The sequence below is a fragment of the Mus musculus genome, chromosome 8 (genome assembly GCF_000001635.26).
Source record: "Mus musculus strain C57BL/6J chromosome 8, GRCm38.p6 C57BL/6J".
In the NCBI taxonomy this organism is placed as follows: Eukaryota; Metazoa; Chordata; class Mammalia; order Rodentia; family Muridae; genus Mus; species Mus musculus.
In genome coordinates this window covers 83,932,325-83,955,591 of record NC_000074.6, presented here as the reverse complement: position 1 = coordinate 83,955,591, position 23,267 = coordinate 83,932,325, and the positions used below count along the sequence as shown (strand labels likewise).

At 48.3% G+C, this 23,267-nt stretch overlaps 1 protein-coding gene and 1 long non-coding RNA gene across 21 annotated transcripts in view; one reads left to right on the top strand and one right to left on the bottom strand.

Annotated features, from left to right (window-relative positions):
* Nucleotides 1-258: 258 nt before the first annotated feature.
* Gm10644 (predicted gene 10644) lies at nt 259-23,265 on the top strand. Its single transcript, NR_169070.1, has 5 exons — nt 259-489; nt 19,417-19,524; nt 19,764-19,860; nt 20,522-20,733; nt 20,986-23,265. It is a non-coding gene; the product is annotated as a predicted gene 10644 (long non-coding RNA).
* Nucleotides 13,638-23,267, bottom strand: part of Adgrl1 (adhesion G protein-coupled receptor L1) — a 41,857-nt gene continuing 32,227 nt past the window's right edge. For 16 of the 20 annotated variants that reach the window (XM_006531120.3, XM_030243624.1, XM_030243628.1 and 13 more), the window contains 15 exons: nt 23,182-23,220; nt 22,901-23,084; nt 22,630-22,752; nt 21,952-22,166; nt 21,545-21,715; nt 20,956-21,165; nt 20,654-20,874; nt 20,462-20,528; nt 19,959-20,050; nt 19,404-19,572; nt 18,267-18,395; nt 18,035-18,131; nt 17,815-17,943; nt 17,659-17,676; nt 13,643-17,242 (listed from right to left, as the gene is read on the bottom strand). In XM_006531120.3, coding sequence (XP_006531183.1) covers nt 16,506-17,242; nt 17,659-17,676; nt 17,815-17,943; nt 18,035-18,131; nt 18,267-18,395; nt 19,404-19,572; nt 19,959-20,050; nt 20,462-20,528; nt 20,654-20,874; nt 20,956-21,165; nt 21,545-21,715; nt 21,952-22,166; nt 22,630-22,752; nt 22,901-23,084; nt 23,182-23,220 — 2,601 coding nt within the window. In that variant the 3' untranslated portion in view covers nt 13,643-16,505. Of the gene's footprint in view, nt 17,364-17,658; nt 17,677-17,814; nt 17,944-18,034; nt 18,132-18,266; nt 18,396-19,403; nt 19,573-19,958; nt 20,051-20,461; nt 20,529-20,653; nt 20,875-20,955; nt 21,166-21,544; nt 21,716-21,951; nt 22,167-22,629; nt 22,753-22,900; nt 23,085-23,181; nt 23,221-23,267 lie in introns of all 20 variants that reach the window. The other 4 variants (XM_030243625.1, XM_030243632.1, NM_181039.2 and 1 more) reach the window with 3 other exon arrangements.

Below are 23,267 nucleotides of genomic sequence, written 5' to 3'. Positions count from 1 at the left end.
CCTGGACCCTCAGACCAATCAGAGAAGCTCCCTCTTCACGGGCCCCAGGAGGCGGAACGTTAATCTCTTAGCTTCGTAAAGGTCTATCGGGAACCAATCCCTGGAGTCTCCGACTGGAATAGCTCGCTCCGGGGTGGGCGGAGTTAGAGCGCGGAACTTCTCTTGTCCAATCCCAAGGGTTACCGCACCGGCATCCCCCGCCCCTCGTTCCGCTTTTCCGGTAGACGCACCTCACAGAGAGCAGCGCCACCAACGGCCGAACGGTGGCGCGCGACTCTCACTAAAACGCGCTGAGAAGACGGCACTCGCACTCGCAGTGATTGAGTATCGATCGTGGGCGTGGCCGTAAGCGGGTTTCTGAGACGTGATTGGCTATTATGGTGGGCGTGAGGAACGCCGGGCTGGAGAGCTGTGGAAATCGCACACCCTCACAGTGAAAAGCTTTAAGGAGGAGAGAGTGGCCTGGGCGGTTTAGGCGGCTGTCAGCAGGTGAGCGTTTCTGGGGACTACCCTGAGGGGTTCCTACCTTTGAAAATCATGGTCGAGGAGACTGTCGAGAAGGTTTAGATCACCCCTGAGACAAGATGGCGTAGCGATGAGAGGGGATACAGGATCGAGTCTCAGTCCGAAGGGAGTTCTGGTTCGTGGACAGACCAGGGTTTGAATCCTGCCTCTGCACTCTGTCTTTCAGCCCGGGCTCGGTGACGCACGCTTTTTATCCCAGCACACGGGAGGCAGAGGCAGGTGGACCTGTGAGTTCGAGGCCAGCCTGGTCTGCAGAGCAAGTTCTAGGACAGCCAGGGCTACACAGAGAAACCCTGATCCAAAACCAAACCAGTTAACTGCCGCTGTCTGTGAAACTTACCTTTTCTCCTTACTTTCTGGTTCTTTATACCCTGTCATAGCTTCTTACACAACCTTTACCAATCACATCTTTTAAAGGTTAAAACAAAATGGAAAGGTAGATGCGTGCCATTAATCTCAGGACTCAGAGGTAGGCAGACTTCTGTGGGCCAGCCTGATCTACACAGTGAGTTTGGGGAAGTAAGTAAATTAGTTTTCATACTTGGCCAATGCAAAAAGGCCAAGAAGCAATGAATATGATTTTTAATAGACACTTAACTAAATAGGACAAAAATAATCATTTCAAATATGACCATTCTAAAAACACCAATGAGCTATCCTGCACCTTTTTACTCATTGAGAAGTCTTTGGGATCCTGTATGTGTTTCACATTTCAAACAGGTCTGTAACCTAGCATGGGACTGTCCACTTTTATTTGAAAGAGGTATCTGACCTTTTATATTTCACAAAATTTATAGTTGAAAATGTAAGGGGCTGGTGAGATGGCTCAGCAGGTAAGAGCACCCGACTGCTCTTCTGAAGGTCCTGAGTTCAAATCCCAGCAACCACATGGTGGCTTACAACCATCTGTAACAAGATCTGACTCCCTCTTCTGGTGTGTCTGAAGACAGCTACAGTGTACTTACATATAATAAATAAATAAATATTAAAAAAAAAAAGAAAATGTAAGCCAGTAATTTCAGCACTTAGGAGGCAGGTTAGGAGTTCAAGGCCATTCTTGTGAGATGAGGAATTTGAGGGCTAGAGAAGTGGTTCAGTGCTTTAAGAGTATACTGCTCTTGCAGAGGACCTGACTTCCAACCCGCTCTAGCTTCAAAGGATCTGATACCGTCCTCTGGTCTCTGTAAGCATCTGCACTCATATTGTTTAAGTATATAATATTTAAGAATATATATTCTTAGCTGGGCGTGGTGGTGCACGCCTTTAATCCCAGCACTCGGGAGGCAGAGGCAGGCAGATTTCTGAGTTCGAGGCCAGCCTGGTCTACAAAGTGAGTTCCAGGACAGCCAAGGCTATACAGAGAAACCCTGTCTCGAAAAACCAAAAAAAAAAAAAAAAAAAAAAGAATATATATCCTTATTATTTAAGGATTTTTATTTTAATGCTGGAACAATTATTCAGCAATTAAGAGGCAGGCAGATCTCTGTGAGTTTGAGACCAGCCTTGTCTACAGATTGAGTTCCAGGACAGCCAGACAACATAGAGAGACACTGTCTTGAAACAACAACAACAACAAAAACAATAAAACAAAACCCAAACAAGAAACCCCAGAGGACCCAAGTTTGGTTTCCAGCCTACAGGTGGCATGGCAACTCACAATCGTCTATAGATAGCTTCAGCTCCAGGGGATCCAAAACTCTCTTCTTACCATTGATTACACTAGGCAGTCATGTGCTGTGCATACATATAGCCAAGCAAAACAATAGTACATAAAAATAAATGAATCTTTAGAAAAACAGCTGGGTGTAGTGGCACACTCCTTTAATCTCAGCATTCAAGAGGCAGAAGCAGAAAGATCTCTGTGAGTTTGAGAACTCCTGACATTCCAGGACAACCAGCTATACACAGTGCCCCCACCCCAAAAGAACAAAAAAGGAAAAAGAAACTATGGGTTCATGTACTTCAATCCCAACTGTTCCCAAGTATGGTGGTTCAAATGAGAATGGCTCCCATATGCTTGTATATTTGAGTGCCTGGCTCCTAGATGGTGGAACTGTTTAAGAAGGCTCAGGATGTGTGGTCTTTTTGGAGGTGGTGTATCACTAGGAACAGGTTTTCTCTCTGTATGTTCTCTGCCTCCTGCTTGTGACTCAGGATGTGAGCTCCCAGCTCTTCCTACCACCATGCTTCTACTCCCACCATCATGGACTCTAAGCCAAATTAAATTTTTGTTTATAAATTGCCTTTGTTGTGTTTCTCAGCAACAGAAAAGTTAACTAAAACAACTACATCTTTAAAAGCTCGCCTGCCAGTCAGTTGGTCTGTCCGTTGATGGTGCACACCTTTATTCCCAGCACTTAGGAGGCATATGCATGTGAATCTCTGAGTTTGAAGCCAGCCTGGTCTACAGAGCAAGTTCCAGGGCAGCCTGGGCTACACAGAGAAATCCTGACTCTGGAAAAGGGGGGCAATTTAGCCCCAGAACTGAAATGAAGTAGTTAGGTCTTAGCACTTGAGAAGATAAAGATAGGATTGTACACAATTTTGAGGCCAGCCTGAACTATATAGTAATGCATTGTCTCAGAAAGTAAGATGAATTAATGATGGAGTTGCCATATATTTCCTAGACATAAGCCAAGTTTGTTCCTCTCTGTTTGCATTGTGGGCTACTTTATCCCTCCACCCATCCTCTTCATACCCCAGCAAAGCTTATTAGCCACAATACTCTGGTACTTATAAAGCAAGTCCTGTCCATTTCATTCTTGGTACAGCTAGCTGAATGACCTTCAGCCATAAACCAGATCATGTTATTATTCTGCTTAAAACCTTCAAAGGCTTATCCTGCTTAGAATGAAACCTAAGATCTTTACTATGGTTCAAGAGGCCCTTCATGGTGGCCCTGGCTAACCTCACCACCCTCATTGTCCAGTTTCCTGTCACTACTCAAAACCTTGCTGGCTTTATTTCTTCTCTTTCAACACCAGTCTGATGTCCTGCTTTGGGGCTTCGCACTTACTGTTCCCTTTGCGTAGATTATGTTTTCCCTGGGTAATCACTTGCTGTCTCATCTCCACTATCAGGAATGTCCTCAGAAGGTTCCTCAGACCACCTTATCTCATATGGTCCTTCTTATTTTTATACTCTGGATCTACTACTCGTTAGTCTCATAGGCTACTCACATCCTCTTTGTGCCTTAGTTTTCTCATGTATATTGCATTTATTAGATACTTTTAAAAATATATGTATGAGTGTTTTTTCTACATGTATGTCTCTGTAGCAGGCTTGGTACACAAAGAAGCCAGAAGAGCATGTCAGATCTCTTGGAAGTGGGAGTTTCAGATGACTGTGAACTGTATTGTGAGCGCTGAGAATTGAGCCAGGGTCCTATACATCAAGCCATCTTTCCAGCCCCTGTTTATTTTTATTTGTGTGCTCGAATGCAGAAGTCAGAGGACAAATTGTAGAAACTGGCTCCCAGGGATCCAACTCAGGCCATCAGGAAAGTGCCATTATTCACCAAACCATTGCAACAATTCTGTGTGTGTGTGTGTGTTATGAGTATTTTACCTGTATATATGCCTACATATCACTTTGTGTGCCTGGTGCCTACAGAGGACAGATGAGGGCACTAGATCCTCTGGAAATGGAGCTGAAAACAGCTGTGAGCTACCATATGAGTGCTAAAAACAATCTCTGCAAGAGCACCAAGTGCTCACACCCAGTACCCACTGAGCCAGCTCTCCAGCCCTGCCAGCCTGTTTTTTTTTTTTTTTTGACACAAGGTTTTACTTTGTAGAGGCTATCACATCTGAGGACCCTCACCATCTCCTAGTTATGGGGAATGGAATCCTAGTCCTTTGGTTTGCTAGGCAAGCACTCTACAATGAGCTACAGCTGCAGAACTTTGTTAGTTTTGAACTGGGCTTTGTCTTATTATTATTATTATTATTTTCTGATTGAAAACAGAAATCTGGGCTGGTGAGATGGCTCAGCAGGTTAAGAGCACTGACTGCTCTTCCGAAGGTCCTGAGTTCAAATACCAGCAACCACATGGTGACTCACAACCACCTGTAATGAAATCTGACACCCTCTACTGGTGTGTCTGAAGACAGCTACAGTGTACTTATGTAAAATAATAAAATAAATCTTTGGGCCAGAGCAAGCAGCGACTAAGTGAGCAGAGTTGACAGGAGCAAGCAGGGCTGACTGGAGCAAGTGGGGTTGACTGGAGCAAGCAGAGGTCCTAAATTCAATTCCCAACAACCACATGAAGGCTCATAACCATCTGTACAGCTATAGTGCACTCATATACATAAAATAATAAATAAATCTTTTTTCTTTTTTTGGTTTTTCGAGACAGGGTTTCTCTGTATAGTCTTGGCTGTCCTGGAACTCACTTTGTAGACCAGGCTGTCCTCGAACTCAGAAATCCGCCTGTCTCTGCCTCCCAAGTGCTGGGATTAAAGGCGTGCGCCACCACTGCCCGGCTAAATAAATCTTAAAAAGAATAAGAAAACAGAAATCTCATCTGACTCCCATCTTAGTGTTGTGGCTCAAGAGCTTAACCTGGGACCTGACACACAGGTAAAACTGCCAATATTTTTTTTGTTTGGTTTGGTTTGGTTTGGTTTTTTTGAGACAGGGTTTCTCTGTATAGCCCTGGCTGTCCTGGAACTCACTCTGTAAACTAGGCTGGCCTCGAACTCAGAAATCTGCCTGCCTCTGCCTCTGCCTTTCTGCCTCTCTGCCTCTCTGCCTCTCTGCCTCTCTGCCTCTCTGCCTCTCTCTCTGCCTCTCTGCCTCTCTGCCTCTCTGCCTCTCTGCCTCTCTGCCTCTCTGCCTCTCTCTCTCTGCCTCTCTGCCTCTCTGCCTCTCTGCCTCTCTGCCTCTCTGCCTCTCTGCCTCTCTGCCTCTCTGCCTCTCTGCCTCTCTGCCTCTCTGCCTCTCTGCCTCTCTGCCTCTCTGCCTCTGCCTCTGCCTCCCAAGTGCTGGGATTAAAGGTGTGCTTCACCACTGCCTGGCTAGGTTTTTATTTTATTTACTTATTTATTTTTTAAAGATTTATTTTATGTATATGAGTACACTGTAGCTGTCTTCAGACACCAGAAAAGGACATTGGATCCCATTACAGATGGTTGTGAACCACCATGCAGTTGCTGGGAATTGAACTCAGGACCTCTGGAAGAGCAGTCTGTGATCTTATCCACTGAGCCATATCTCTAGCCCCATTTTTGGTTTTTAAGACAAGGCCTCTCTACATAGCCCTGGCTTTCCTGGAAAGCTCACCATGTATAGCAGACTAGCCTGGAGCTCCCCGAGGTTCTCCTGCTTCTGCCTCTGAAGGTCTCGGATGAAAAGCATTAGCTAACAACCCTGGCAAATTGTCTTATATGTTTGAATGCTTTGCCTATGTGTATATGTGTATATGTGCACTTGCCTGGTACCCACAGAGGTCAGCAGAGGACATCAGATCCCCTGGAACTAGAGTTATAGATGGTTGTGAGCTTTCATGTGGGCACTGGGAACTGAACCCACATCCTCTGCAAAAACAGCAAGTACTCTTAAGTGCTGAGCCATCTCTCCAGGCTTTCACCACTTTTTAAAAACAAATTCCAAGCCAGACATGGTGGTGCAAAGCACTCGGGAAGCAGAGGCTGATTGATCTCTGTGAGTTCCAGGCCAGCCTGGTCTATGTAATCACTGCTAAGCCCACCAGGACCACATAGTGAGACCCATTCTAAAAAGGGGGTTGGGGGAAGGGTTGTACTAGTTAATATGGTTTTAAATTCCCCAGTTTTAATTTCTAATATAGTAAATGTTAATATGGTCCTCATGAACAGTAGCACTTGATGGCTAGATAGGGCTTCTTTGGCAGGAGCTCATCTGCCTCTCAAATGCTAGGATTAAAGGCGTGTATGTGCCACTACATCTGGATTAAAGACATGTATGTGCCACTACATCTGGCTGTTCAAACAATTTGAGATTTGTAGACGAGCTGTTCTTCCCCTGGAAATTTCTAACATTGCTGTTGTACAACAGATCACCTTCTGTCAAGTTCTCTTAAATCTCTGCCTGTACACATTGTCTTAAATATCACCACACTATAAACTAGCCCTATTCAGGTCACTTCTTACCTTGTTCTGTCTTTCAATTGTGCAGGTCTTATGCCTTTTTTCTTCCATAACAAGTGGAGCACACAAATATCCTTTTTCTGTTACAAAAGTAAAATATGTTTAATGCAAAAACAAACATGTTTAAAGAAAGTAAAAATTAGCCACTACACGTAGACTGTTAATATTTTGGTATATGGCTTTATATTCCTACTTCTACTATATGTACAAAGAGAAGAGCACAATTCATTCAGAACTGGCCAGTTAGAACATCTCAAGAGGTTAGATTTCAAATGGATTTGTTAGCATGGTCTGACTAGTCTAAAAATGGCTGTCTTCCGATGGAAAGTCCCATAATCCAATAATTGTTCAGTCCATGAGACTGGCTGTCTTAAATGGTCTTCAGAATACACTGGAATTCTGAAGAAGTCGGTTCTAATACCAGAGAAAGAATGAATTTACCAGTGATAGGATTGGTAGGCAAAGAACAAGAGCTCCCTTTTCCTATATCCTTTATCTAGGTTTCCATCTGAGGGTGTGGCCCAGATTTGAGATGGGTCTTCCCACTTCAGATAATCTCATCAAGAAAAATCCCTCCCAAGTGTACCCAGCAGCATGGATTTTATTTCATTCCAGATGTAGTCAGTTTGACAACCTAGATTAGCTATCACAAGTCCACTCCTTGTTAACTGGACACAATTGTACCTCCTTATGTCAAGCATAATTTCAAATGAAAACAATAACTGGGTCATAATTATACCTAACATGATAGAATTATCCTGTGTACAACCACAAATGCATTATATATTTTAGAATTGGGAGCATGTCCTTTGAGAGGCTGTCTTTTAGTATTTTAAAATTTAAATATGATAACTGATATTTTCTCAATTGATGTTACATTACATGATAAGGAAACCAAGGAAAGAAGACACAAACATCTATATGAACATATTCTTAACAGAATATGACCGAAACACTCAATGTATAATTCTTGTTTGAAAATGCTCGCATGACCTTAGATGGTATATATAACTACCTTCTTCTACTATCCATTCTGCGTTTCCTCAGCCCTTGAAAGCACTTCATCAGGTCTTGGCTCTTTTCCTGGATGAGTAACTCCTACCTTCATTCATGAAGAGTCTGTGATCTTTGACATCCTGCATTGGTTCCTGCTGTTGGCAGACCTGGCACTCAACAGCAGCTGTTGCCAGGTCAGCCTTAGTGAGTAGTAGTCCATGTGTCAAAGTAAGGTATAACCTCCATCGGTGCCACCATGGCTACTTCATTCATGGATCCATTGGGCACTGACAGGGATGGCTGAGGAAAGAGAATGACTGTCCACAGAATGGGACAGTCTACTTGATTATTGAATTCTTCCTTTGAAGTCACCTTTTGATGAGCATTTACATGGGACACAAGTATCTTTACATCCTTAGCCCATTTGGAGACATCTACCAACATACTTCCCCAGAAGTCTTTCTCAGCAATTTTCCAATTATGTTCTTTCCAAGTTCCTGACCATCCAACCAGTCCATTGGCTATAGGCCCCTAATAAGTGAACAGTTACACATCTGGCTATATATTTCTCTTTTCAAACAAAATTTATGAGCATGTGTTTTGCCCAAAGTTCTGTTTATTGTGAAGATTTCCTTTCACCAGTATCTTTCAGGGTTATCCCAGAAAGGTGTTGTGATGCTAATGCTGTCCACTCCTTAATATCCAAAACTATCAGTAAACTAGGCCCTAGTCTTCTCTACCTCAGTCAACTGAGCAGATCATAGAGTACACCTCATGAGACTGTAGGAGAATGCTTAGGCCCAGACAGCATTGTAAAGGGCAACAGATTCATATAACTTGCTCGTGTCTTCAGGACCTGCTCAGTTCCAAGCAAGTTTATACCACTTCCATTTGACAACAGATTACTGCTGTGCACATCCTACTTCATGGTGTGGTCGGTCAGATAATACCCAGCTCATAATGGGCAGCTCAGGTCTCATGGTAACCTGGTGGCCCATTGTCAAATGTTCAGTTTTCATTATGGACCAATAGCAGACCAAGAGCAAAATAGTCTGCAGATGACGGTAGATCCATGTTCCAAAATCCCAAAGTCTCTATGATTTACCTATGAAGGTCTGCTAAAGACTCCAAACAGCATCCCTGTGTGCCACCAACACCTCAACTACCATTGGGTCTGTTGAATCATATGGTCTAAGTGGTAGAGCAGTCTGCATAGCAGCCTGGACCTGTTGAAGAGCCTTCTATTCCAGGCACTACTCAAAGCTAGCAGCTTTTAGAGTCACTTTGTATATGGACTGGAGTAACACAAGTGAGGAATGTTCTGTCTTCAGAATCCAAATATGCCCAATAAATGGGGGTTAGGTGTAATAACTTATCTTTCACTTTAGAAGTAATATCTCATCATTCCTCATACCACTGGACTCCTAAGAATTTCACTGAGATAAAAGTGCCTTGAATTTTGTTTAGTTTAATTTCCCATCCTCTGATGTGCATATGTTTTATCGACATGTCCAAAGTGGTGCTGCCTCTTGTTCACTTGGTCCAAACAGCATAATGTCAGTATCATGCAGGGATGTGATATTTCATGGAAGAGACTGATGATCAAGATCCCTTCTAAGTTATGACACAGGGCTGGAGAGTAAATATGTCCTTGAGGTAAAACTGTAAAGATATAGTCTGGTCTTGCCAGCTGAAAGAACATTGTTTCTCTTGGTTCTTATGGACAGGTTCTGAGAAAGTGACGTTTGCTAAATCAAAAGCTGTATACCATGTACCAGGAAATGTGTTAATCAGCTCAAGTAAGGACACCACATTTGGTACAGCAGCTACAATAAGAATCACTGCTTGATTAAATTTTCTATAGACAACTGTCATTCTCTGCAATTCATCTGTCTTCGTTTAGGTTTTATTGCTATGAAGAGCCACCATGACCAGGGCAACTCATACAAACATTTAAATGGGGCTGGCTTACAGGTTCAGAGGTTCAGTCCATTATCATCAAGGCAGGAAGCATGACATCGTGCAGATAGACTTGGTGGTGAAGGAACCTAGAGTTCTACATCTTGGTCTGAAGGAAACCAGGAGGAGACTACCATCTTTTTACAGGCAGCCAGGAGGAGGCTCTCTTCTGCACTAGGTGGAGTTTGAGCACTCAGAGGCCTCAAAGCCCGCCTACACAGTGACACACTTTCTTCAACAAGACCACACCTCCTAGTAGTGCCACTTCGCCTGGGCCAAGCATATCCAAACCACCACAGCATCTGTCTTCTGCACTGACCAGATAGGAGAGTTAAAGAAAGATGTGATGGAAACCACCACCCCTGCATCTTTCAAGTCCTTGATGGTAGCACTAATTTCTGCAGTTCCTCCTGGGATTTGGTACTGTTTTTACTTCACTATTTTCTAGTAGAGGCAACTCCAATGGCTTCCATTTGGCCACTTTAACCATAATAGCCTTCACTGCACTGGTCAGAGAATCAATGTGTAAATTCTGCCAACTTCTAAGTATATCCAAGTTAAACATTCTGGAACTGAGGAAATGAATACAGGATGATTTCAAGGACCCACTAGGCCTACTGTGAGTCAGAACAGCCAGAACTTCATCAATCTCTTGACCTCCATAAGCCCCTGATTTAACTCAAGGGCTACAGTTCTTTTTGAGGTCTCACTGAAACAGCATATAAGATGCCCCAGAAAGTCTGATTGCTTCCTTTCCCCCAGTATACAGTTACCTTTTTAAAAAGCTGTAGGTCCTTCTGAGGATAGACCGGAAAAAGGCTAATAATAAAGCTTATAGGTAGCTGGGCGTGGTGGCGCACGCCTTTAATCCCAGCACTCGGGAGGCAGAGGCAGGCGGAGTTTGAGGCCAGCCTGGTCTACAAAGTGAGTTCCAGGACAGCCAGGGCTATACAGAGAAACCCTGTCTCGACCTCCCCCCCCCCAAAAAAAAGCTTATAAATACTTTAAAAAGGAGAACCTGGATTTTCATTCCAGGGGTTCTGAGTCTACAGACTGGCTCAAGACTGGAAGTTGGTTCACAGGGCAAGATTCCTTCTTGCCACTACCTGATGGAGCCTTTCTATGTTTTGCTTGAGAAGGTCTAGAACAGAAAGAGAAGGCAACAACAAATCTTTTACAGTGTGCTGGTTCCCCTCACCATTTTGAGTCTTATAGGATTAGTGAAGGTCATGTTTCCCGGACCTTCTTATTGTAGAGGATTAGGTCTTATACTGTGTACCCACTTTTGTTTGGTTTTCAAGACAAAGTTTCTCTATGTAGCCCTGGCTGCCCTGGAACTTTCTCCCTAGATAACCTGCTCTGCCTCCTGAGTCCTGAGCGCTGGGATTAAAGGTGTGCACCTCCACTGCCTTGCTACACTATTTATTTATTTATTTATACATGTGGCAAGCTTCCATATTAAACCAAGACTCTCCACTTAGTGGGCCCATGTCAGTAAACTCAACGTGATCCAGTTCCATGTTCCTTTCACTGTCATCCCTTACTCCCCCTGCCCCCCATTGTTTTTTCAAGACAAGGCTTCTCTGTTGTAGCTTTGGCTGTCTTGGAACTCGATGTATAGACCAGGCTAGACTTGAACTCACAGAGATCCAGCTGCCGTTGCCTCCTAAGGGCTGGGTGAAAGGCCTTTGCCACCATCTCCCAACCACACCCCATACCCTTAATATCCATTCCCACAGATATTCCCCAGACTTCTGTTTGAATAAATTAGAGAACTCACTAAGCTCTTTAATGGTGTGGTGTGCCTCCTTGTGGCCTACACTTTCTATCTCCCTTCTAGGAGCCCTAAGTCTAGAGGTAACTGCTGCTGGGCCCTGAAGGCTATCCATATTGTCTTGGCATCTCCTTCAGGAAAAGCCACTGCTAGTTTAGTAGATAAGAATCAATTTCCTTAGGTGAAGCTGGCAAGCCAGTACTTCCAGCAGTTGGGATATATCTTCTAACAACAGTGGAGAGACCTCTTCCTCAGGAAAGGTATTCTTGAGAATATGAAGGTTCAAAATTCTCAGACTCAATAGGGTCCTCCCATATATCTCCATCCCTCGATGCAGGATTCCATTCTTTATCAATTAATATTCTTTAACTATTGACAGTTGTGAACGGCCATGCTGGGAATTGAGCCTGGGTCCTCTGGAAGAACAGCAAATGCTCTTAACTGCTGACCCATCATCTCTCCACCCCAGGAAATGATGCAGCTAATTGTTTTTTTTTTCAAGACAGGGTTTCTCTGAGTAGCCCATGCTGTCCTGGAACTCGCTCTGTAGACCAGGCTGACCTCGAACACAGAAATCTGCCTGCCTCTGCCTCCCAAGTGCTGGCATTAAAGGCGTATGCCACCACTGCCTGGTGAATTTTAGCTAATCTTATAATAAGGGCTTGATTTACCCTAACTTGAGCTTTGTGGCTTTGACACTTAGGGATTTTTATGCTGTTTCTGCCCACTGGCTTTATAAGTTAGTTCATTGTTCTTGTTCATCACCATCTTCTCTGATGCTAGAAGCTGGGTCATTTTATCACAGAGCTCACTATTCTCCTTCGTCAATTTATCCAGAGATGCTAGGAAAGGACCAACTAGCATCATTATTTTCCCTCAAATTGTCAAAAATGTTACATAGTCACTAAATTCATTGCTTCTTACAATAGTAAATCAGTATAATCAAATCTATTTCTCTTTACAAGTTTGTGAAATGGTCCACACCATGGATTTTTACTGTTCTTTAAGTTTCCAGAAGAGGCTTCAGTAACTAGGTGTCAGGAAATTGGAAACTGTATTCCAGATACTTAAAAAATTCATCCTTATACTTCTGTTGCTCTAGAACCACTCCTGGTACCAAAATATGCATTAGGGTTCTCTAGAGAAGCAGAAATAATAGAATGAATATGAAATATACTTACATATATGGGGATGAATATATGCATATTATATATACATATAATACCTGTGTGTGTGTAATTTATTGGCTTACAGGCTGTGGTCTGGCTAGTCCAACAATGGCTGTTTCCTAATGGACAAGAATCCAGTAGTTGTTCAGTCTACAAGGCTGTCTGTCTCAGCTGGTCTTCAGAATACACTGGAATCCTGAAGAAGTTGGCTCTAATACCAGTGAGAGGATGAACTTAGCAGTGGTAGTGAGGACAGTCAGACAAAGAGCAAGAGCTTTTTCCATATTCTTTATAGGCTGCCACCAGAGGGTGTGGCTAGGATTTAAAATAGGTCTTCCCACTTTAGATGATCCCATCAGCCTACCCAGTAGCTTGGATTTTAGTTTATTCAGATGTAGTCAAGTTGACAGCCAAGAATATCCATGACAGACCTCATTCTGCATTAGAATCTAGAAAAGCGACTGGAATCTGTGTCACATTTCCATACTTGGCTGTAGCTATGTGTTTAGGCTAAGAAGGGCATGTGACCCAGTGGGCAGGCCAGAGACAGGTTTGTGTGTGTGTGTCTATGTATGTATGTATCTAGGTATGCATCTCCATCTGTAAAACGAATTATTATGGGTGCAGATCAGAGGAAACAGCCAGACCAGGAGTGTAAAAGCATTCCACACAAGTTCCTCGTGTCTGCTGAGGGTTGTTTCAGCTTTTATCTGAGTGTTGCTTGTAAGGTAAGTTACATGGGCTACAAGTATGCCTGTGGAGGTTGGAGAGTTCAGATCCCTTAGAACTGGAGTCACAGGTGGTTGTGTGCCACTATAGGGGAACAGAAAGAAGCTGGAACTTGTGCAAGAGCCAAGTGTTCCTTACCACAGAACCATCTCCCCATCCCCTTAATTTTGTTGAGACAGGGTTTCACTGTGTAGCCCAGGCTGACCAAGACTGATAATCTTCTTGCCTCAGCTTCCCACAGGTTGAAATTATAGGCCTGTAATACCATGCTCATCCAACTTCAGAATGTTGTATCTCAGGGACCAAGGGAATTATACTATGCATCTTTTTGTCCACCAATTGATCACACCACTCTATCATTTCAAGAAATCTTAATTTCTTTATTGTTTGACTTTTTTGACTCAACATTTTTTTAAAACTTTTTGTTTTTTTCTGAAACGTTCTTATGAGCCTTTTGTTTTATTCTCGTTAAATGCACTCGACCCAAAATTGGTTTGGCATATCGAAAAGGAGACCAAGGAGGGGAGGGAGTAGGGTGTGGGAGCAGGGAGGAGGCCCAAATGGACTAAGAAATTGAGAATGAGAGGAACACAGAGACAGCAAAAAAGGACACAACGGAAAGTTGAATAGCTAGGAAAACTCAAAAGAAAAAGACCTAGAGAAAAAGAATGAGCAAGATTCAGGAGCAAATGAATTCAGGAGCCCAAGGAAGGGAGGAGGAGACCAAGACCCTTCTCTGTACCGTCCCCGCTGGGGTGGGGGCGTCAAGGCACCAGGTCTGGTTAGGGTAGGGGACACCTGGGCTCTCTGGGTGGCTTACGCTGGATTGTAGTGGATCCAGCCCCACTTGGGGACCTGCCATGTAGCTCTGAGGCCTAGAAGCAAGTTGCTCCCTGTGCTAGTGATTCCAGCTAGGCAGAAACCATGGGCCCTACTACACTACAGCCTGCCCTCCATAGCCCACATTTGGAGAAGGGCTGTATAGGAAGAAAGGACGCAGGACTCCTGTGCCTGCCAGTCCCCGAGGAGCTCCTCACCCCACAGCTTCTTCCAGCTTTATTGGTGTCTGATGGCCTTGGGCCTGGGCTGAGTCAAGTCCTCTGGCTCCTAGGCCAGCCACTCCATACAGCCACAGCAAAGTCCAGATCCAGTTAAGTCAGGCAAGGGCTATGAGCCATTTCATGCTCTCTTCACACCTGCCTGGCAACTGTCCCCATCCTGTCTCTTCTCCCCTATCTAGACTTCACTCTTGCTCTTCTGGCAAGACAAGCTAAAACATTACCAGAAGAAAACCAGAGATGGAATAAACCCTGCCTTTTCACATCTGTTCCCCTCCATGGGGCAAACCATTATCTTTGGTCTGGCCCCTTTCCCCCTCATTGATTGGGGACAAGCCAGTCCCAGCTCCTTAGAAAGGAGAGGGATTTCTAGCAGCAAAAAGGGTCCTTCCAGCCACCCATCCACCTCCTCCTCAGCTCCTACCTAGAGTCCCTCCCCCACAATGCAAAGAAGCTCATGGCAGCAGCAAGCTGAGACCCAAGGATGCTTGAAAACTCATGGCACTTGTGAGGAAGGAGGCAGGGAAGAGACAGGATGAAGTCAGCAGAGGTGTGTTGCCACCTCTGGATGATGGCAGCAGGATTATGAAACCCCCCCCAAAAAACTGGGGGGAGGGCAGGCTGGGCTGGAGGTGTTTAGAGGACACCCTAAGCCTGACAGAGGGCTTGGGGTAGGGATAGGGTAAGGAAATGCAACCTCTCACCTTTGTCCCCCACCCCTGAAATGACATCACTACTGCCATCCCACCCTCAGCCCCAGGAACCACATCTGACCTTCCTTCCCTTGCCCTTCTCAGGATGGGACACCAGCCTCCTCCTGCCTGCTGTGAGTCCTGAAGTGATATACAAGAAGCAGGAACTCAAAGGGATAGTGCAGCCATCTTGGCAAAAGCATCTTTGGGTGTGAAGATATCTTGTCTCCTGGCCAGTGGGGCAGGGGAGACAGGCCTCTGGCCCTGGGGCAGGCAGTGAGGTACACGCCCCAGGAGGGCTGACTGATGCAGGGTGGACAGAGCAGAGGTGAAAGGACCGGTGCTGGGAAGGACAGGTTCTTTGTTTTGCTGTTGCTTCTAGATTTGTTCTGTCTCTGGAGTGTAAAAAGCTGCTCTGGCGGCTCCCACCCCGGCTGGGATGTACACATACAGGAAGTCCTGGCTGCCAGGGCTGGCCGCTGCACTGTTCCGGAGAAAGTCCGGGCTGGCCTGGGCTGCAGGTGCCCGGTGGCTTCAAGTGATGAGATTTTCTTACTTTTTTTTTGTCTTTTTTTTTTTCCTTTTCCATTTTGTTGAAATATTTACAGCAATAGGGGAGGAAGAGAGAGGGGTAAGAGGACCCCCTAGAGAAAGATCCAAACCCAGGACCCACTCCTCAGGGAGCCCCAGACCCCAAATCTGTTCCCCAGATAGCCCAGCCCACAGGACTGGGAACTGCCCAAATATGGTCACTCCAGTGGGTTAGGGGCCCTGTGGGGAGTTGTGCTTCATCAGGAGTCACCCCAAGGGAGGGGGGTCATTGGGTGCACTCTGGGGGCTGAGGGGCAGGCTTGCTTGGGAGTCAGGGACCAATAGCAAAGGAGAAAGGAGCTTCAGAGAAAGTTCCACCATTAACCACCAGCCCCCCTCCCGCCCCACCCAGCCCCAGCCCCTGGGCCTGGGCTTTCTCGTGGTATAAGGCCCAGTCTCCAGGAAGCAAGGAACTGTAGCATGGAGGGATCCCGTCCATCTGTCCCACTAACCCCACTGTTCCTCTGGTGGATGGAGAAGAGTGAGCAGCAGATAGAGTGGATCCTGCAAGGCTTTGGCCAGCTCAGAAGCGGCAACCCCTACACACCTAGGGAAGCCGTGTCCCTTGCTGTCTCCTTCCACAGGCAGGGAGCTTCAGAAGTTGGTCACACCTACCAGCTTCTCTCTCACTCCCAGGGCCCTGGGGGCTTCTCCTCAATGCACTCCCCTAGAGAGGCTGGGGCTTGTGGCTGGTGGAAACCCTGTCTACTAACCCTGGCACCTGGGGCCCAGGTCATAGTCCCCAAGGGGGCTGTGGGGCCCACAGGCAGAGGGGCACCTGGAGAGAGTGGCCCACCAGCCACTGCCTCCGTCAGTCTCTGCTCCCACCAGAGCCCCTCCTGGATTCCCTCCCTGGCCAGGCCTCGGGTCCATGAGGCCCCTCAGAGACTAGTGACCAACTGCATTTGCCCGTCCCCATCGGGCCCTGGCCCCTCGAGGCTGGGGGCTGCCAGGTAGCCTTCATGGCTGGGCCGCCGCACCTGGTAGTAGCCCTGTAGGGGATTCCGAGCCACCAGGGCCGGCGGGCGAGAGGTGTAGTAGATTTCTGGGGGCCCAGGGGGAGCAGGTGGGGGCGGGGGCAGGGCCTCATTAGGCCCTTCCGGGCTGCTGTCCGGGTAGGAGGGCGAGTCCCGCAGGTTGGCCCCGCTGGCATAGAGGGAGTCCCGGCCGGGAGGGGAGGAGAGGGGCCGGCTGGTGGCCCCATCCTCTGCCGTACAGCTCTCCGACTCATCCAGATCACTCTGGTACAGCACCGACTGGGCCCGGGGCAGCAGCAGCGGCTCCTCCAGGGCCTTGTAGAGAAGTTCAATCTCTGCCCGGTCAGCACTCCCTGGTCCACCGGCCTCGTCCTCACTGACCCCTGGCACAGGTGGCACAGGTGGCTCTGGTGGAGGCCCTTTGGCACCCCCACTGGCCCCTCGCAGGTTGTTGTGCACCAGCTCTGAGATGATCATCTTCTCAAAGGCGGCAGCATCTGCCAGGTTCCGGCCTCGGGGTGGCTCGGGACCCCCATCCCCTGGAGGGAAATCACCGCTTCGCAAGGAGTAGCTGTTGTTGAAGTTGCCGTTAAGTGGCAGGGTGTCCATGCCACAGGCTTCCCGGCCTCCCAAGGGGTGCTCTGCAGGGCAGAGGGAGCAATAAGGATGGGCCTGGTTGGATAGGTAGGCAAAGGAGCTGAGGGGTCTGTCCCAGGGTCTCTGTTCTGTTCCCACTTTCTTCTTCCTCTGCTGCAGTGGCGTCTGCCAAAAGCAATAGGCTGACAGGGGTGTGTATTGGGACCAGCTCCCCAGGGTCTTTACTTGAGTTCTTACTTAAGTTTCAGAACTTCAGCAAGTGGAGCCCTGTGTAAGCAGGTACACTCCCTAGGCTTGAACTCCCCAGTTTCATTCTCTGAGGGTCTCACCTGGCTACCATGTCAGAGCCTGTGGCTAGGGGCATCCCAAATGTACATCAGTCCATATGAGAGGCTACAGAGGGTTACTGCCTTGTTCCCATCCCCCTTTGGAAGTGCTTCCAAGAGTCAGGGGTACTTACTGGGTTCCCTGTAGCTTCCTGTAGACGCCAGCCCACAGAAGAAGAGAAGACAAGACAAGAATGAGCCACGCAGAGGCCCCTTAGGACCTGCCCTTGGGGCCTCCCAACCCGGGACTCTGCTCTTCCCTGGCATCCAGGTAGTCTAAGTGTCCTCACCTGGGGAGTTGAAGACTGGGGGCGAGGAGGGATTGAAGCCCACGGACTCTGCAATGAGTGTATTGTATGGGCTAGTGCCCCCACGAGGCTGTAGCACGGGGTTGGTCAGTAGGTGGTTCCCCATGGTACCTGCCCAAGGGAGGAGTAAAAGGTTACAAGGTGGCCCAGAGACCCGGGGCAGGGAGCTTCTGAAGAGGACGCAGCGCCGGGGGGACCTCACCTCGGTTCAGGGTGGGGGTGCTGTTGATGTCACCTGCCATAAAGGAGGACTCTGTCTGCTTCCTCACGGTGTCATTCCACATCCTCCGGATTCGGCTCTGGGGACACAGCCCAAACATGAGGGGATCTCTAGGGCCACTCTGCCCTCCAGGATCTTTCTGAGATTCTGGCAGAGTACTCCTGCCTCTTGGCCCCAGAGAGACCTGGTGGATATGCCTTCCCTGCCCGGGTACCTGGGTCCCTGTGTAGTATCGGGTGTTACTTCGCATGGCTGAGGTCTTAAGGGAGCCGTGAGTGCCCCCAGGTGGGGAGCGGATGCAGCAGTAGGAGTGACGCAGGCACTTGCTGTACTCCTTGTGCACCTGTGTTAGAGGGGACAGTGTCACTCTCAGAACCTGCTACCTAGACTCATCCCTTATCTACTCCACCAACTTTCTTATTCATCCCTTCATCCTCCAACCTGACACATCTTTAAGGAACATATACTCTATGCCAGACACAGGGAACATGCTTTCCTGCCCCTCCTTTCCCAGTGCTGGGATTCTAGGCACGCACCGCTATGCTCAATTCCTGTGATGCTAAGGATGGAACCCAGACTTCATGTAAGCCAGGCAGGCATTTTACCAACTCAGGCACACCCTCAACATGTGGATGTTTTTGTCACTGTCTTCAGACACACGAAGAGGACATCAGATCCCATTCCAGATGGTTGTGAGCCACCATGTGGGAACTGAACTCAGGACCTCTGGAAGGGCAGTCTGTGTTCTTCACCACTTAGCCATCTCTCCAGCCCTTCACTTTCTTTTAATTCTCCTTCACATGTGGTCTTGTTTTTAGAGACAGGTTTCTTTCTCTCTGTAGACCTGGCTGTTCTAGAACTTGCTCTGTGGGCCAGGCTGGCCTCAAATTCATAGAGATCTGCCTGCCTCTGCCTCTCAAGTACTGGGATTAAAGTGATGAGCCACCAGCACACGGCTCCTTTTGTGTCTTTTGAGAAAAGAATGTTCTGAGTATGCATGTTCTGCCAGCATGTATGCGTGTTCATCATCTGTGCAGTGTCCTCCAAGCCAGATGAGGGAGAAATACTCCCACTGCTAAGGTAGGAATCATATGCTGTGGCTCCCAGTTGTCTGTCACCTAAGGCTGGGCCTCATGACTAACAGGGCCACAAGAACACCCATTGTGAGATCTGCTCTGTGCCACCACTCTTCAAGAGTCATCTCTACTTCTGACTGAATACCTGCACCCTGTCTATATTAGGGAGGTGATCAAGGGATACACTAAGGGTCCCAGGGAGCACCTGAGCCTCATCCTGGCCTCCCTCCCCTAATAATCCAGAATGTCCCTGAGGAGAACTTTTCCACCCTCACCTTTTTCTGTAAGGCGCAGTGAAAGACAAAGATGAAGACCCCCTGGAAGGCGTTGAAGGTAGTGAAGAGATAGGCCATGACTACTGACTCTTTGTTGATGAAGAGGAGGCCGAAAGCCCAGGTGAGGCCCAGCAGGAAGAGCAGTGCAATGGCACCCAGCGCCCAGGACCTGGTAGTCAGGGGGACAGGCAGTCACAGTACTCATCAAGGAAGACAGCCCAGCCGCAAGGCCTCCAGTGCCGTCTGAAAGACCTAGCCTAAGGCTGAGGAGGTCTTGGGAAGGCCTGTTGTTCTCTGCCAACTTAATCATTTTGGCTATATTTCCAGCCACTAAAACTCCCCTTGTGGCCTGTTTTCCAGGTGTCCTCAAACAGACTCATGCTAACTCCGCAGGCCTGCAAGCACAGACTGGGTGGACTGTGGCCCTTTCCGGCTCTGTTGAATACGGCCATCCCAGGTACAAATGCCCTTGCACTGAAAACCCCAGCGGGTGGTACCAGTGGAAAAGCATCTCAGGGAAGTCTGTGAGGCTGGCTCCCCGGGTTAGTGACTCACTTGATGTTGTCAAGGCGACTAGAGTCAGGCTTGAGCACTGATGAGCTTCGGATCATCTTGTGCAGGGTCACCATGAGGAACACCAGGTTCACCTGGGCAGGAGCACAGGAAGTGGGCTCAAGTTGGGGTCCAACCCCTTCTCAGTGCTTTCTTAGCAAATAACTAACATCATGACTTAGCATGAAACGGGCTTGGACCATAACTGCAGGTTCACTGCCTCAGTGCCAGGGACCACTGGCTCAAGTCAGGCACTGTGTGTGTGTGTGTGTGTGTGTGTGTGTGTGTGTGTGTGTGTGTGTGTGTGTGTGTGTGTGTGTATTAGAGATAGAACTGAGGGCCCTTTGCATTGTGGGCAAGTGTTCATCACTGAGTCATGCTCTGGCCCCTCTGCTTAGTTCTGACAGTTTTTACATGAGTGCCTTGTAAAGCTGGCAAGGGCCCTGGGGCTTAGGGTCAAGGCCAGCATGAATGAAAGGAGCCCCAGCACTTGGAGTGCCACTCACCACAATGACAAACGAGACGGGCCCAATGAAGCTCCAGATGAAGTAGTTATCCACCCTCAGCCAGCAGCTACAAAGAAACACAACCAGAGTGGGAAGATGCCTGAAAGCCCAGCCACCCTGCCCTGGCCCAAAGAAAGCCAGCCACTCAAGAACGAAGAAGATGGAGAACACAGGGACAACAGGACGACTCACGCCTTTTCAGTGCCGTAGCTTCGGTAGTCAATGGCTGCTGCGATGCCGACCACCAGGGCTGGGAAGCAGTAGCCACCTAGGTAATAGTACTTGGTGCGTGAATACTCGCTCTCGAACACCTCCACCAGCAACAGGTAGAGGTGCACGCCCTCCAGGCACAGCCAGGAGAAGGCGGCCAGGAAGAAGTAGTGCAGCAGTCCCGCAAAGATAGGGCAGGCGACCTGCAAGGGCAGCTCAGTCAGTGGCTGCCCTCGAGCTGCAGCCCTCCCCGCTGCGGAGCCTTGGCCCCAAGTATGCCTCACCTCATACTGAGTTTTATCTATTCCAACCAGGAAGAGCAGCTCCGCAAGGAAGAGGTTGATGCACAGATTCTTGTGGATGGTGTTGCGGTCAGTCTGCAAGCCCCGCAGGAAGCAGAAGGTGGAGATGCAGATAGCCAGACAGACCAGGGAGATGACAATACCAACCCAGGTGATGACTGACAGCAGCAGCTCATTAATACGGCCTTGGTACTGGGGACAGAAAGAGGTGCATTCAGGGCGTGGCCAGGTGCCAGCCAAAGGCCAGGACCCAGGCAAGGCTGTGGGCCACAAGGCCCTCTAGTGCTGCCCAACTGGCCACCAAGCTGGCCCCTACCCATGTGGCAGTGCAGGCTCACTTCCTTATGCTCTGGAAGGCTTGTGATACCAACTTGCTTCTCCAGAGTGCCTTGGGGCCGGAGGGAGCCAGATGCAAGGCCTCATGCCCCAGGTAAGACTGGTGATCCCCCACCCCAAGCCTATGAGCTGGCCTCATAGGCATCGCCCATGCTGTGTGTTCTCTAGAATGCCATGCAAAGCCAGGCCAGCACCAAGCAAGCCCACCCGGACAGCAGAGCACCAGCCAGCTTACGATCTCTCGGTGAGCCATGAGCACTGCGAAGTTGGTGAGGTGGCTGCAGGCACATGTGGTATGGGTCTTATTGGACTCCACCAATCGGCAGCCCTGGGTTGACCAGTAGCCCAGCATGGAGCGCTCTGAGTAGTTCCAGAAGGAGCAGTTTGCATTGAAGTGGTTCTTGGCCTGTTATATAGTGATGGACAGAGTGTCGAAATTGCAAGTTCTGTTCTTCCCCTCATACCAGCTACAGGGAACAGTGACAAGCTTGAAGGAAATGTTTGGGGACCCTGAGGTGACCACCAGCTTTATGGTCCAAGCTGAAGCTCGCTCTCAGGTGGGTGACACATGGTGGGGATATGTAGTCTAGGGACAGAGGATTCTGGGACTTCAGGTAGGTTGAGGGGTGCACCTGGACTCACCTCCAAGTGGGCTACAGTAAAGATGACAGGGTCCATGAGGAAGACGCGGCTAGACTCCTTATTGATAGATGCTGCGATGACCTGTGAGTTGACCACCAGGGAGGCACCTCCAGGGCCACCTGTCCCTGCCTCACCTGCCAGCTTCACTGTGGCATTCTCCGTGGACAAGAAGAGGCCCAGGTTGTTGTAGAGAATGAAGACAACTTTCACCACACCTAAGGAAGATGGGCCCAGGGAGATACAGTGGCCATCCTTAGCCACAGCCCTCTATCCTGGCTCCATGGCTCTCAGATACACTGAAACTGGGCTGTCACATGCCAAGCAGCTCAGGAGCCACTTCCACAAGGCCATTATCTCTCGGTGGGCAGTTTAAATGACAGCACAGTGGCTGGTTCTCTGACCCACTTTTACGGTCTTTTTTTTTAATTTGTAAAGATTTATTTATTTACCGTCTCACCAGCCCCACTTTTACTTTTTGTACGCCCTTGGGCAGATCCCTAGCCTCTCTATGCCTCCATCTCAAAGGGAGCCAGAACCCAGACTTCTGCAGAGCGTTGGAACATCCACACTAGTGGCAGATACACCCCCATTAAACACATGACTACTGTGTGTCCCATACCGAGATCAAGATGCAAAGTGGCCCACATGCACGCAGAGGAAAGCCCGTGGGACACTGACCGTTGCGGCTGTTCTGCTTGATGGTGTTGGCGGAGAGCTGAATGGAGTTCTCACTGGGATACTCTTGGGGGAACACCAACTCCTGCACTTGGCCCTCCGTGTTCAGCACAGTTACCTCCAGGACTGTGTGGGCAGGGAAGACATGCTGTCAGTGTCTACCCTCAGGCAGGACTCATGCTAAACCCTGAGGCCCGTGGCAAAACCACAGGCCCAGGAATCAACACCCTCTGCCAGAGTTTGAGACTGAGCCTGGGATAGTTGCAGTACGCACCCACGTTCTGCTTGGCAGCCAAGAAGCGAGCAGGTTCTCTGACATTGTCAGCCAGCAGGAAGGCACCCTCCTCCAGGACATCTAGAAGCATGGTGGCTGTATGAACCTGTTCGGTGGCATTCATGTCTTTCCATGACTCAAGCGCCTCCGGCCGAAGCAGGTTATCCACTGTCTCCACCACAGCCTGTGGGTAGCAAGGACAATAGAATAAGTCTCCCACATCCTCTAGTGACTTGATGTCCCTTCCTCTCCCTTCCAGGGCCCCTCATTCCTGGGCTCACCTTGATGTAGTCCTTGCAGGTTCTCTCTCGCTTGTGCATCTAGAGAAAGAAATGGAAGGAGTAATAAATGGAGTCTGCAGGCAATG